Source organism: Sapajus apella, unplaced genomic scaffold, assembly GCF_009761245.1.
Source record: "Sapajus apella isolate SASKATOON/1434 unplaced genomic scaffold, GSC_monkey_1.0 scaffold38, whole genome shotgun sequence".
In the NCBI taxonomy this organism is placed as follows: Eukaryota; Metazoa; Chordata; class Mammalia; order Primates; family Cebidae; genus Sapajus; species Sapajus apella.
Window position 1 is genome coordinate 3,783,802 of NW_022436978.1, and position 16,033 is coordinate 3,799,834.

The window sequence follows — 16,033 nt, forward strand, 5'->3', positions numbered from 1 at the left end:
TGTCACTATGTATTTTTCTTATGTATAGATTATTACACTAAAGTACATTACTACTGAACTGCAAAAGAGTAAAAAATATTTGTATAGTCTTAGGTATAGCCTTTCTCCATGTACTGGGGTAACTTGAATAGAATTTTAGAAACTTAGACAAAATAATCTCCTGCATGTGTTTGGTATCAAAAGACACAATTTTAAATACAGTTGGAAATATTTTGGCAACTTTAAGAAACATGAAATACCTTTTTCATAATGGTTACTGGATTAACTAGATTGATAGTATTATTTTTCCCGGAAAATTAGGCTTTAATTTGAAACATGAACTACACTTTTTATTTATAAAAAAATGTTTTTGCCATCCAAATAAATCAGTGTCATAAACACCAACTACAAATAAGAGTTTAATTAAATAGAAAGTTTTACATACGTGAGAGTTGTTTCCATTCTTGAGACTTGTTCAAGGTCTTCATCAGGGTCCTTGAATCCGGTAAAGGAGTAATAAGACTTGTCCCATTTGATGGGCCTGTCAGGCATCCTTTTAGCTTCTTTGAGAGGCTGGGTATGCACATTAGTATTCAAGCTTTGGATATGTTCAACAGATAAACTGCAGGAGTTGAGAATATATAATACTGTGCTTAGCAGATCTCTGGTGTGCAAAGTAAATTTGACTGCTCGAAATCCTAGAGAATATAATTCCCCCAAACAATTAATACAGGTGATTATTTGCTTTATTTCAACATTTATACAATCAAAATCTTTTAAAACATTCCATTACTGATTTAAATTTGTCCTATGGGCAAACCACCTGTAAATGGAAAATGACTTCCCTTCTCCAAAACTATACCACACTATTTTTATCTTCATGAATTCCTTCAATCATCAGCTCCATTATCTAGTTTGGCCCCAGTGACCAAACCCATTCCAGCCCAAGGAGGGGATTCAGATTATTCTCAATTCTGTCAATAAATCTGGTCTCTTAAGAGAGAGAAAAGCTCTCCTATGAGCAGGTGTCCACCAAACATAGTTTCTAGTGGAGAGAGGACAGAGAATATAGGTATGCACTGCGACAGTGAGTTAGATATAAGCGGCCATATAATCTAGTCTTGGTGGTCACAGAAACCGATCTTGAATTTTCTCTATGATTGAAGCAGATGGTCCTCATAGTTGCTCACTTAACTAGGTAGTAACCCAATATTTTCAGGAGTGATTTAAAATTCTCTAATTGTTTAAAAGTTACTGATTTTGATGTTGGGTAATCATTGGGCTAAGGTAAGTAATCTAAATTGTTAAGTCATCAATAGAAAATCCACTGGTTTTTTTTTTTTTTTTTCTTTCTTTTCTGGGTGTTAGGCATGGTTCCAGCTGAATTTACATACCTTTTCAATCAACACTACTACCAACTATGCCATTGTCATTTCTCTTATCAAAAGTGAAGAAACACAGATTAAGAATGAAGCCAGGGCTTAAATTTGTGTTGACACTAAGCCAAATATTTTCTCTACTACAACATGCTGACTTCTTGCTTCTTAAAACACATTTTTAAATTAGTTTTGGAAATTATACATGTATAAGTACATGCTTATTATAAAATTAGAGATACATGTAATAAAAGCAAAAGTCTCATATTAACAGGCATATAACTTTACATCTTTACTTGAGGTAATCAATATTAACAGGTACATATTCTAAGATGGTAGCCACTAGCATGTGGGGCAATTTAAAATTAAATTGACTGATATGAAGTAAAAATTCAAAATTAAGTTATTTGGCCCCATTGGTCACATTTCAAGTGCTCAATAGGCACATGGGGCTAGGGCCTGCCATATTAGATGATACAGATATGGAACATTTCCCTCATCACAGAAAGTTCTCTTGGACAGCACTGTTCTTTGACCTTTTCCATCTATGTGCTCGTGTGTATCATGTATGATATATATGCATGTGCGTTTATATGAACACATATGCAGTTTGAATTATTCCTTAATACATAAGTGGATTCTAGATACATTACCTTGAACACGCGTTTGTCACTTAAACTGGGTGACCCTTCCATATCTGTATGTATAGATCAACCTCATTCTTTTTAGCAGTGCATACTAGTCTTTATTTTCTTGTCTTTGTGGATGACAGACACCGCAATTTAAATCATTCTCAGAGATACACATTCTGCTTGCCACACCAACTTATGAGATTCAGAACATGCCAATGAAGAAAGATTTTTTTTTTTTTTTTAGTTCAAAAATTTGGGTAAACTGAGAACTACCAGTAAGGGAATTATTCTAGTCAGTGAAGGAGGAAAGGAAAATCCAAATTGCTGCATTGGAGGTTAAGAAAAAATAGCTCATTCTCAGAAGTGCAAAGTCAAGGAGTAAATCTATTTCTATCTCAATTTATCAGCTTCATTATTTAATCCAACATAAGAGCTGCTATACAGTGAGGACTGCCTGTACCACACTGAAAATATCCTTTACTGGTTCCTTGGGATACATTCCACAAAGAATTTTGTGGCTTTGGGAAGAAAATTCCAAGCTGCAGAGTTTGCACTAATTTATACACCTGTCAATAATGTGGGAAAATACATTTTTACCATCTATGGGTATTACCAGCAAGAAAAAAAAATTAATAGGCAAAAAATAGTACCTATTTCAGTTTGCATTCAAATACTGAGGCTAAAGATTTATTTTTTATTTTTTAGATAGGGTCTCACTCTGTCACCCAGGCTGGAGGGCAATGGTGCCTGCCATCTTGGCTCACTGCAACCTTGACCTCCTGGGCTCAGGTGACTCTCCTACCTTAGCCTCCTGAGTAGCTGGGACTATAGGCACATGCCACCATGCCTGATTAATTTTTTGTATTTTTTAGTAGAGATGGGGTTTTGCTATGTTTCCCAGGTTGGTCTGGAACTCCTGGACTCAAGCAATTTGCCTGCCTTGGCCTCTCAGAGTGCTGGGATTATAGGCACGAGCCACCATGTATGGCCTAAAGATTTTAATATACTTAACTGACCATTTATATGTATTATTTCCTGAACGGTGTATTCATCATCTTGGCCCATTTTTGCAATGGAGCTACTCTGGTTTCTCTTTAATTTGTAAAAACTCTTTATATATTAGCATTATCTTTTTGTCATATATGCTATTTCTTTTCTCCCATTGCTAGTTTAATTTTTTCTATAACCTTTATGTTTTTGGTTTTAAAGACAGTCTCAGCCAGGGACAGTGGCTCACACCTGTAATCCCAGCACTTTGGGAGGCTCAGGGAGGTGGAACACAAGGTCAAGAGATCGAGACAATCCTGGCCAACACAGTGAAACCCCATCTCTACTAAAAATACAAAGATTAGCTGGGTGTGGTGGCACGTACCTGTAGTCCCAGCTACTCGGGAGGCTGAGGCAGAACTGCTTGAACCTGGAAGGTGGAGGTGGCAGTGAGCTAAGATCACACTATTGCACTCCAGCTTGGTGACAGAGCGAGACTCCAGCTCAAAAAAAAAAAAAAAAAAAAAAGACAGACAGTCGCTCTATGTTGTCCAGGCTAGCCTCAAACTCCTGGACTCAAGTGAATCTCCCATCTCCGTCTTCTGAGTAGCTGGGAGTACAGGCTTGTGTCACCATGCCCAGCTATAAGCTATTTTTGTGTAAAAAAATCATTAAAAGTTAACCATTAACTGAAAGTAAAGGATTCTGTTTTTACTCAGCCAGAGCTGGCTATAGCTATTTGTCTTAGTGTTAATTCACAGAAAGTTCTTAGTAAATCTTTAACTTGTTTTAAAATTTATTCTAATAACAGCATTTATTTCCTCATGAACCACCAAAAAGATATGGAGCTGAAGAAATAATTTCAGCCTTTAAGGATTTCAATGTATTAATAATGCCAAAGACTCATAAAATTTCATATTGAAAATCATTAGTAAATATTTAACCTTATCACCATCTTAATTACTAAAAGCTGATTAATGATTTCTAGTGTTCTAGAAATAAAAATTTTTTAAAAACCTACTTGATTTTAATTTTATAATCAGGCAAAAATGTTACAGAAATAAAAATATTTTTAATCTTTGTCAGAGGGCCAATCTTTGTTATAAAGGCAAAAGGAAAAATGATTAACTGCAATATTTTAAAGAAAAATAAATAAATAATGCGGTATACAAGTAAAAACACTGGACTAGGGATAAGGAAACATTAGTTCTAGTACTGGCTCTGTCTCTAATCTGCTGTGTGAAACTGTCTAAGTTTTCCACTAAGCTTTCGAATTCAGTTTACTCTTTAACTCCATGTATATTCAATATTTAAGACAAATCCAGCAGACAGTGATATAGAAGTAGCAGTTGTAGCTGTAGGAATGAGATTGACTCCCTCAGCCACATACAAATAAAAACAGATTGATGATAATATTTTTATTTTAAAAACTAAAGGATGTAATCTGCCTCTGAAAATTCCATCTGTCCTCCTGAAGAAATCAAGAAACCTAAGTAGACCACTACATATAAGTAAGGTTTTATTTAATTCCTAGTCTAACCTTGATCCTGAGTAACAGGAGCATATATCTATTTAAAATATTTATGAATATTTGGTTTCACACAAGTAACAATGTATCTCAGTTGCTTATGAGACTCATGGCTACAAACAGAACATTCATAATGGATTTAAACTTTCAAACAGAATTGTGTCACTCAGAGTGATCAACCATGCTTATTATTCATTATTTACAGCATTCTTCAGTACAGTTGTTCCTTCACAAAAGGGCTATGAGTTGACTTTCTGTTTTTAAGTATTGAAGAATAGGACTATTTTAATAAAAACCACAAGTCAGAGGTAGATGGGGAAACTGCCAAAAAAAAAAAAATAATAAGAATCTATGACTCCTCATCTCCCATATTCAATTATGAGAGAATAAAAGGTAGGAGACCGTATATTATGAAATACTAGTCCCTGCAGAGACTGGGTGAGGAGTTGTCTTCAACATAAACATCCTACTTCAGCACTCTTCAGATCAAGCTCTTCCTCCTTCCATTTGAGGTCCTGAGAGCCGTGGGAGAGTAAGGGATTTTTCATGTGAGTGGCCTCTACATAGTTCTCCAACTCTTTCATTTTAATAAATGAAGACCCAAAAGTTAAGGTCACACAGCTAGGTCACTGGCAGAGCTAGAAACAGATTTTAGATTCCAAAGACCTATCAAATTCTGAGTTTTGTAATAGTTTGTTTCAAAAAAATTACAGTGTGTTCTCTAACTGTTTTACCTTAACTCATAGAAAGCACTCAGCAAATATTTAAGTTGTCTTAAGTTCATTCTAAAAATATAATTATTTCGGCCGGGCGCGGTGGCTCACGCCTATAATCCCAGCACTTTGGGAGGCCGAGGCGGGTGGATCACGAGGTCAAGAGATCGAGACCATCCTGGTCAACATGGTGAAACCCCCTCTCTACTAAAAATACAAAAAATTAGCTGGGCATGGTGGCGAGTGCCTGTAATCCCAGCGACTCAGGAGGCTGAGGCAGGAGAATTGCCTGAACCCAGGAGGCGGAGGTTGCGGTGAGCCGAGATCGCGCCATTGCACTCCAGCCTGGGTAACAAGAGCGAAACTGTCTAAAAAAAAAAATATATATATATATATATATTTGTCCTTAAGTTTAAATACGGGAAAGTAGTGACAAAAGGTAGTGAAAAAAAGGTTGTCTGCTAAGATCAAATGGATTTTAGAAGTAGTATTAGGTTGAAGTTAAAAGACCTGGGTTCAAGACCTATATTCTTTCTCTCTGGTCTTGGGAAAGGCACTAAGCAAAACTAAGTTACAATTGGGTAAATACTGTCAGTCTCAGAGTATTTGGAGGACTAAATAAGCGAACGCCAGCTACAGTTTTTAGAAATATATATTGTTATGGACATGTTTAACACTTAAAGTAACACTGAACTGGGAAAGGGAAAAATAGGAACACTTCAGTTTTACACACAAAAAAGTTTAAACATGGAAAAAAATCGTTGGTTCAAACATAATATAGCTAGGAATAGAATCTAATTCTAAGAAAACAATCGATTAAATGCTATTATTTTTCTGACTAAAGTTTTGATCCAAAGGCATTCTGACAACGTCAAAATTAATGAATACATTTAACATGAAGCTTGCAAGAGACACAGCAGAAATAAAAAACGTACCAGAAGTACTAAAAGGTTCCTGGCCATCAGAGGAACTCTGGTCTGTTTCTCTTACATAAAATGTAAGCTGAGTTGGTTTCAAAGACTTGAAGCCTGGTTTCTGGAGGTTTTCTAAGTAGACACTTAACCTCTTAAGAGAATTTTCATTGACTTCCTGGAAAAAAATCATTAAGGGCATTTACACACAAAATAGAACAAGAAAACATCATAAATTATATCTATCTGACCTTTTAAATACATTATTGAGTATTAAATAATTTAGTATTTAAAAATGTTGGGATTTCATAGCTCTTTGGGAAAAGATAAAATTGGATCTACATCTCACAACATGTAATAGAATGAACTCCATATGGATAAGATGTAAAAAGATGTAACCACATAATAGAAGAAAACATGGTTGAATTCCTTTATAATCTTAATTTAGAAAATGCCAATGATTAAATATCCCAAAGTAGTAAATGTTTGTTTAATTTATTATAATATGATGTTCTTAGCCGTATGAGTCCCGTAGGCAAATGTGGTACATTTATTGCCAGTGTAAGACTAAATAATCATCATTATTTTTTGATAAATGTTTCTATTTTTGCTAAAATGCAACAAAAGAAGGCTAAACGTGGTGGTTCATGTCTATAATCCCAGAACTCTTTGGGAGGCTGACGTGGGCAGATCGCCTGAACTCTGGATTCTGAGAACATCCCGGGCAACATGGTGAAACTCCAACTCTACAAAAAATACAAAAATTAGTTGGGCATGGTGACATGTGCTTGTAGTCCCAGCTACTCAGGAGGCTGAGGTAGGAGGATCACTTGAGCCCAGGAGTTCGAAGCTGCAATGAGCCCCTTGATTGTGCCACTGCACTCCCCACCTGAGTGACAGAGCAAGGCACTGTCTCCAAAAAAAATGAAATAAATAAATAATGATTATGTATAGGAAGTGAATAGGAATTGGGTAAAGGAAACAGGAATATAGGAGCAACTTCTCATTAAACTTGGTATTTAGTTTGAATTTTTTTTTCTTTGAAACCTACAAATGTTTTGCAGATTTTTAAATTAAATCAAAGAGGACTTATAAAGACAAAAACCCTGTGCATCACTGTGAAACCCTGGACTTTTGAGTCCGATGCTATGAACAGATGGGACTTTAAGCCAGTCTTCCTTAGAAAAGGGCAAGGGTATTATTCTCTAATAGTGAGAAGACTGAATTGAACATGTGGTGACAAGAAGGGTGAAAGGCCTTCATGGAGCTTCAGGTTAGTGAGGGGAGAAAAATAAACAACAAACCTAAAAAACAAGGAAATAGGGTACATGGAAAGGAAAAAAAAAAAAAAAAAAAAAAAAAAACAGAAGTACTGCAGGGTAAAGAGGAGGGGGAACGCCAGAGAAGGAAAGTAGAGATCGAAATTTAAAATAGGGTAGTTGGCCGGGCGTGGTGGCTCATGCCTGTAATCCCAGCACTTTGGGAGGCTGAGATGGGCGGATCACAAGGTCAAGAGATCGAGATCATCTTGGCTAACATGGTGAAACCCCGTCTCTACTAAAATACAAAAATTAGCTGGGTGTGGTGGTGCGTGCCTGTAGTTCCAGCTACTAGGGAGGCTGAGGCAGAAGAATTGCTTGAACCAGGGAGGCGGAGGTTGCAGTGAGCTAAGATCACGCCACTGCACTCTGGCCTGGCACCTGGCGACAGAGTGAGACTCTGTCTCAAAAAAATAAAAATAAAATAAAATAGGGTAGTTTAAACAAAACAAAACAAACACAAGTAAAGTGGGATAGTCTGGGAGAGCCTCACTGAAAGGTGACACTTCAAAGAGAAAGTAAAGGACAAGCCATATCTGGGATATCTGGGAAAAGGATGCTCCAAGCAGAGGGAGCAGCTAGGGCAAAGGCTTAACACAGAGGAGGAGTCAATAAATACAAGTTTAAAGGGAACATGAAAATGTAAACTTAGCAGAACCATTAAGCCCTAGGCACATTGTGTCAGAGGTCCCCAAAACCACTCTCAGTTTCAATGATTTACTAGAAGGATTCATAGAACTCAGACAAGCTGTTTTACTTACTGTTATGGTTTATTACAACAAAAGAATGCAGATTAAAATGAACAAAGGGAAAAGGTATAGAGAGCAGAATCAGGAGACAGGTGCAAGCTTCTAGTTGTCACTTCATGGTGGAGTTTTATACACAGTGCTTAATCCCCCCAGCAAAGGTGTGTGTCCAACCAGGCAATTTCATCCAAGTCTGGATGTTCAGAATTTTACTCGGGGTTAGTAAGGTAAGCATTTAGTGCTTATGTAACTCACTTTAGCTAGTCAGTCTCAGCTTGCCAAATCCCCCAGGTCAAAAGAATACAGTGCAGCCCAGGGCCTTAGACACAGGAAAACAGGTATTCATTATAAATCACATTGTTAGCATAAACTATCTGGCATGGCCCAAGGCCTCAGGCAAGCAGAAACAGTCCTATCAGGTAGGACATTCCAAGGACTCAGAGCTCATCTCCCAGGGGCCAGTCAAAGGTTAGCACTGAGGTCAGACCTTTCTTTAGAATGTGCAAGGTTTAAGCAATCCAAGCTCGCTGAGTTAACCCTTTACCACACATATAAGTTTTTGTTGTTTGTTTTTTAAATTTAAGAGATGATGTCTCATTATTGCCCAGGCTCGAATTCCTGGGCTCAAGTAATCCACTTGCCTCAGTGTCCCTAGTAGCTGGGACTACAGGTGTGCCATCATGTCCTGCTGCATATAGAAGTCTTAATTTTAAAAAATGCATTGGTAGAAGAACATTAAAGTATTACTAAGCTTGATTTTTCCATACATGTTGAATATTAACATGTCAAATTATTAATGCATCCCCAAGGTAATGAGTATTTTTCTGTTGATTCAAGTTATTGATTACTTAGAAAAGTTCTGACTTTGAGTAACCAACATATGTATCAAATATCATAATCAGAATATTTTCCTAGAAGCAAAAAAGCAAAATAGATTTATTTTCCATTGCAAGTAGAAAAATATAACAATGTTCTAATTTTCAAGATTTTAAGTTAGTTTTCATATTAAACTAGATATCAGTGTTAATGAAAATAAAAGGAACCAATGAAGTAATTCCAAAGCACATGGCTTTGTAATATATAGTAGTCCCTTGGTATCCATGGGAGATTGGTTCCAGGACCTCCTGTGGACACCAAAATCCACAAATGCTCAAGTGTCTCATATAAAATAGGGTAGTATTTGCAAATAACCTATGTATATCCTCCCATATACTTCAAATCATTTCTAGATTACTTATAGTACCTAAAATAATGTAAGTGCTATGGAAGTAGTTGTTATCCTGTGTTGTTCGGAGAATAATGACAAGAAGGAGAAGTCTGTTCATGTGTAGTACAGACGTATTTTTTTTCCCCTAATATTTTCAGCCTGAGGTTGGTTAAATCCATGGATGCAAAACCCATGGATATGAAGGGCTGACTGTATTTTCTAATGTTAAAATATATTGACTGTTTTAACTACATCTACCATAAGTCATTTTTCATTTGTTTGTAATACTGGAGCACACGTTAATTGATGTTGTAGGGAAGTGGTCCAGCAGCATGCATCAAAAGGAAAAATCACTAGGGCACTGAAAACTCTTCCATGTATTATCCTTTAAAAAAAAAAAAGAGAGATTGATCATGATAACAGAGGTCTCAGGTTTTCTTTCAAACCCTCAACTGTATTTCAAAAATTGGTACCAAAAACATGATTACTAGTACTCCAAAGAGCTTAAATGACAGCTTTATTGCCTGCACAAAACAATGACAGCTTTCACAAAAAAAGCTATATTTTCAATTTTCAGTATCTACATTTCAAATTAGTTCAAAGCATTGATCGTATCACCACAACAGAATAATCCAAATTTATAAAACTCTATGTATTCTACTGTATCAAAGGTAAATAAACTAAACAGAAATGTACACTAATGGTTAAAAAATAAATAGATGTTTACCCTTTCTATGGGGTGCTGTCCAAAGAAATCTGGATGTACTGCAAAATAGAAAGGCCTCAAGGCATTGACTGCTTCAGCTCCTGATAAAGCTCTTGAATAGGGAAACCAGTGTGGAAATATCTTCTCTAGACATAACCTTTTAAAAAGATGCGGATTGGTTATTCATTGAGGCACTCATATACACACAAATCCTCCATGTATAAAGTCAGAATAAAACTAAAAAGTACTATGCACAGCAGAAACAAGATAGATTTTTTGTCGTTTTCTGAAATCTATTAGTTTTACACGTGGTGAGTGCCACATGGTTTCTAAAACCATGGTTATAAATTTTTCTGGTGGAATATGAGAAATATTAAATCTTCCCCTCAATACTCCACTTTGAAATTCAGCTAACTTCATTGCAAATAACAATTTTCTTTATAATTTTCTTATTCAGATAAAAAAACTTAATATCGAATAGTATATTCCTTTCCTTTCCCCATTCCTTTCTTTTTCATTCCTTTCTGTTTCTTCCTTTATCGCTCCCTTTCTCCCTCCCCTCCTCCCTCTTTCCCTCCCTCCAACCTCTCTCCCCCTTTCTGTCTTCTGTCTCCTTCCGCCTTCTTCCTTCCCTCCCTCACTCCCTCCCCTTCTTCTCTTTCTTCTTCTCCTTCTTCTCCTCCTCTTCTTCTTTTCCTTCTCCTTCTCCTTCTTCTTCTCTCTCCCTCTCTCCCTCTCTCCCCCTCCCTCCCTCCCTCCCTCTCTCCCTCTCTCCCTCTCTCTCTCTCTCTTTCTTTCTGACAGAGTCTTGCTTGTCACCTAGGTAGCAGTGCGATCAGGGATCGCTGCAGCCTTGACCTCTGGGCTCAAGTGATCCATCCACCTAACCTTCAAGCAGCTGGGACTACAGGTGCATGCCACCACACCCAATTAGTTTTTTTGCTGATCTCAAACTGCTGGCCTCAAGGAGTCCTCCCGCCTTGCCCTCCAAAAGCAATGGGATTACAGTCATAAGCCACCATGCCTGTCTCAATTTTTTTCTTTCTAGCAGCAAACATTTTGATAATTATTATACTTCAAAAGAGATACAGATGTCTATTAGTTCATTCCCTCATTATTAGCACACTAAAATTATACTAGTTGGATAACTTGATATTCTTTTTTTTTTTCAGATAGAGTCTCACTCTGTCGCCCAGGCTAGAGTGCAATGGTGTGATCTCAGCTCACTGCAACCTCTGCCTCCTGGGTTCAAGCAATTCTCCTGCCTCAGACTCCTAAGTAACTGGGATTACAGGCATGCCTGGCTAATTTTTTTTATTTTTAGTAGAGATGGGTTTCACTATGGTCCGGTGAAACTCGAACTCCTGACCTCATGATCTGCCTGTCTCGGACTCCGAAAGTGCTGGGATTACAGGCATGAGCCACTGTGCCCAGCCTATTTGCAGTTTTTTGAAAGCAGTTCCACAACACCTATTTTAAAATGTTGTAATTTACCTTTTCCATCCTAAGCTTCTTTTCTTTTTTGACACAGAATCTCACTCTGTTGCCCAGGCTGGAGTGCAGTGGCACGATCTTGGCTAAACCTCCGCCCCCTTCGTTCAAGCAATTCTCCTGCGTCACCCTCAGAAGTAGCTGGGATTACAGGTGTGTGTCACCAGGCTCGGTTAATTGTATTTTTAGTAGAGATGGGGTTTTGCCATGTTGGCCCGACTGTTCTTGAACTCCTGACCTTAGAAGATCTGCCCGCCTCCCAAAGTGCTGGGATTATAGGCATGAGCCACTGCACCTGGTCCAACCAAAGCTTTTTATAATGAAGTCTCTAGACATTGCACATGCTTTTGTTCTCATGCATGAGGTGTGCCAAGTGTTTAGAAAAGTTTTATGTTTTTAAAATCGTAAAGATTGTGGAATCATTCCTGGTGATTTTTACACAATCTGGAGAACCACCAACCTATTTTCAGATTATCTTTCGTTTTCCCCATACATGTGAACCTTTTATAAAGTCAGTATATGGATTTGTACATGAAGGAATAGAACAGGAGTTTAAAATAAAGGAAACAATCAGCCAAGATTAATAAATATGAGCTAGTCTAAGTAAACCACAGTGGCAACTCCGCTTATCCCGCTGAGCTTCTGTTCTCATTTCCCAATATCTGACATATACTTAGCTCTCCTGCCAGCTGCTCAAATTTTACATATCTAAAAAAAAGAAGTACACGTCATTATTATCTTTCTAAACTCAGCCTGGTTACAGAAGGCCAGGGAGCAGTTAACAGCTCAATCCAGGATTATCTTATTTTTGTTGTTGTGGTACCGCCTTTCTCAATGTGGCAAAGCACAAAACCCAGATTAGTTCACTACCCTCATTTGCTTTCAGTTAGTACAGTCTTCTTACTTTACAATGTTCGATGAAATAATTCCTTCTTTCTACTTTCTCTATCAATTATTATCACTATAAAACTGGACAGTACAGTCTCATAATTAGTCTACTCTGCTGTCCCTTTCTCTGACCATATTGGGTATCACCAACAGATTAACTTTCCTAAAATCCCACCATCCCTGTACTCCTTACTCAAATAGCTTTGGTGGTACCCTAATTCCTGCAGAATAAATCCACTCCTTAGTCTAGTATTTGAAGCCCTCTTTGATTGTTTCCCCATCAATCTTTCCAACTTGATCTCCAATTAAGGATTTGATTGGATTCTATAAGGAGTATTTCCTTATAGAAACCCTCAGTTCCAGCTCCCAAGAATCTTCCTCATTCTTCTCTTTTTGTCCTACATAATTTCTAAGCCCTAATGCACCCTCCCTGACCTGCATTTTTACCTATGTAAACTGTAGTGTCACTGAACAATTAACTGCACACCTCCATGTGCCAGGAGGCATTGTACCTATTCCCCAGAACCTTTCCCTTTGTATTCTCATTAGTCGCCCCCTTTTAAACTCTAAAGAAAAGAAACTGTGTGCCCGAGTGAACTGAAATGTAAGACCAAAAAATGAATTGTGTTAAGAGGAAACTTGATCTGTTTTTAGGCTTTTCACACCTAACTATTCTGAAAGACAGTATTATTTTTACCTTCTACTCTGAACGTACTCTTGGAGGACCTGTCTGCTCACGTAAATTTTCTTTCCTTTTTTGTTCTAGCTTCTGACCATAATATAACTTCAGAATTAGAAAAATAATAACACACTGAAATTAACCAAATGCATAACAGACCTCCCCCCACCAACACTAATTACAGATTGGACCATGATGCTTACCTCCTCATAGGTCTCAGGTGGCAAAACATTTCTGGATATATATGGACGTCAACTTCCAGGCATCCATTAATTGCTTAAAAGTTAAGCAGATACCACAAATGAACAAGTGGAATTTGAAATGTAAAACACATTATGATTTATATTATCACCCCAAAATATGAAATACTTTGTTATTAATCTTATAAAACATGTATAAGATCTAGATAAGGAAAACTACAAAACTCAGATGAAGGAAATAGGAAGGCTAAATAAATGCAGAGATACTCCATGTTCACAGATAGGAAGACTCAATATTGTCAAGATGTCATTCTTCCCAACTTGATCGATAGATTCAAGGAAATTCCAATCAAAATCCCAGAAAGTTAATTTGTGGATATGCAAATGGATTCTAAAGTTTATAAGGAGAGGCAAAAGACCCAGAGAGTAGCCAACTTAATAAGGAAGGAGAACAAAGGTGGGAAAACTGACACTACTTTATTTCAAGACTTACTCTAAAACTAGAGTAATCAAGACAGCGTGGTGTTAGTGAAAGAATGAATAGATCCACAGAACAGAAAAGAGAGCCCAGAAATAAATTCATACAAATAAAGTCAACTAATCTTTGGCAAAGGAACAAAGGTAATCCAGTGGAGCAAAGAGAATTTGTTCAATAAATGACACTAAAACAACTGGACAACCACATGCAAAAAACTTAACTTGGACACAGACCTTATATTTTTCACAAAAATGAGCTCAAAATGGATCATAGACCTAAATATAAAATGCTATAAAACTCCTAGAAGATAACAAAAGAGAAAATCTAGATGACCTTGGGGAAAGAGATGACTATTTGGATATAACACCAAAGGCACTATCCAGCTTAAGTAATAATCTGGACTTCGTTAAAACTGAAAGCTTCTGCTCTGTGAAACACAATGTCAGGAGAATAAGACAAGCTGCACACTTGAAGAAAACATTTGCAAAAGACACATCTGAAAACAAACTGTTAACCAAAGTATACGAAGAACTTCTAAAGCTTAACAATGAGAAAACAAGGAACCCAATTAAAAATGGTCAAAAAACCTTAACACTTTGACATACAGATGGCAAATAAGCATATGAAATGCAGTTTAATATCATGTATCATCAGACAATTGCAAATTAAAACAACAATGAGATGCCACTGCACATCTATTAGAATGGCCAAAATCCAAAACACTGACAACAACACCTGTTGGTAAGGATGTACAGCCACAGCAACTCTCATTCACTGCTAGTGGAAAGTGGGCAGTTTCTTATGAAAGTAAACATACTATTAACAATACTCTCCAGCAATAGTAGTCCTTCGTAATTTACAAAACAAACTGAAAACAATGTCTACACAAAAACCTGTGTATAGGTGTTTATAGAAGCTTTATTTATAACTGCTAAAACTTGGAAGCAACCAAGATGTCCTTTAATTAAGTAAATGGATAAACTGTGGTACATCCAGACAATTGAATATTATTCAGGATTAAGAAAAAAGTCCGGGAGGAAACTTAACTGCATACTACTAAGTTAAAGAAGTTGGCTGGGCACAGTGGCTCATATCTGTAATCCTAGCACTTTGGGAGGCCGAGGTGGGGGGATCACCTGAGGTCAGGAGTTCGAGAACAGTCTGGCCAACGTGGTAAAACCTTGTCTCTACTAAAAATATAAAAATTAGCCGAGTATGGTGGTGGGCGCCTGTAATCCCAGCTACTAGCGAGGCTAAGGCAGGAGAACTGCTTGAACCCAGGAGGCAGAGGTTGCAGTGAGCTGAGATCATGCCACTGCACTCCAGTTTGGGCAACATGAGCAAAAACTCCATCTCAAAAAAAAAAGAAGTCAATCTGAAAAGAGTGCATTCTCTATGATTCCAAGCATATGAACTAAGCAGTCTGGGAAAGGCAAAAAGTCTGAAGACAGTATAAAAAGATCTGTGGTTGCCATGGGTTAATCAGTAGGGAGGGAGGAACAGGGAGAGAGCAGAGGATTTTTAGGGCAGTGAAACTATTCTGTATGAATACTACAATGGTGGAAGCATCATTTGCCAACATTTGTCAAAATCCTTAGAATGTACACCAAGTGAATCCTAATGTAAAGCATGGATTTTGGGTGATAAGGATATGCCAATGTAGATTGACTGTAATAAATATACCATTTTGGTGTGGATGCTGATAGTGAGGGAGGTTATGCGTCAGCAGGGATGGGAGTATATGAAACCCTCTTTACTTTCTGCTTAATTTTGCTGTGAACGTAAAATTGCTCTGAAAATTAAAGTCTATTTTTAAAACGAACTATAGAGATAAAAGTGGGGGAAAGGATTTGTATCATATGAACTTTTCCAACTTTTCTAGCAAGACACTGGAGTATACTGTGGTCTCTCTATCAACAGACCAAGTGATTTTTAAATCCTATGAGCAGTACCTTATTAAAGTCTTGCAAGCCCATTTTATTCACATAGCCACCAGGTAAAAAATTATTTTCTCCCCTATGTAATTGAGCTCTGAGCTTTTTCCGTTATCCATTATTCCATTCTTGTAGAGATCTGTTGAGCAGCACATTCTCATCAAACAAATTACCACATGGCTAAAGTCCTTTTCTGTAACATCTTAAGCACCGTGTGTGTGTGTGTGTGTGTGTGTGTGTGTGTGTGTGTGTGTGTGTG

The 16,033-nt window shown here is 37.3% G+C and overlaps 1 protein-coding gene across 4 annotated transcripts in view; it reads right to left on the reverse strand.

The window, feature by feature from the left end:
• The window catches only part of TCAIM (T cell activation inhibitor, mitochondrial), a 60,767-nt gene that overhangs the window by 36,169 nt on the left and 8,565 nt on the right, over positions 1 to 16,033 (reverse strand). For all 4 annotated transcript variants that reach the window (XR_004275077.1, XM_032298093.1, XM_032298094.1 and 1 more), the window contains exons 2-5: positions 13,366 to 13,438; positions 10,126 to 10,261; positions 6,151 to 6,304; positions 425 to 677 (exon numbers count right to left, since the gene is read on the reverse strand). Coding sequence is in view for 3 of the 4 variants with exons in the window: in XM_032298093.1 (XP_032153984.1) it covers positions 425 to 677; positions 6,151 to 6,304; positions 10,126 to 10,261; positions 13,366 to 13,394 (572 nt within the window). In the remaining variant the exon portion in view is untranslated. The remainder of the gene's footprint in view (positions 1 to 424; positions 678 to 6,150; positions 6,305 to 10,125; positions 10,262 to 13,365; positions 13,439 to 16,033) is intronic.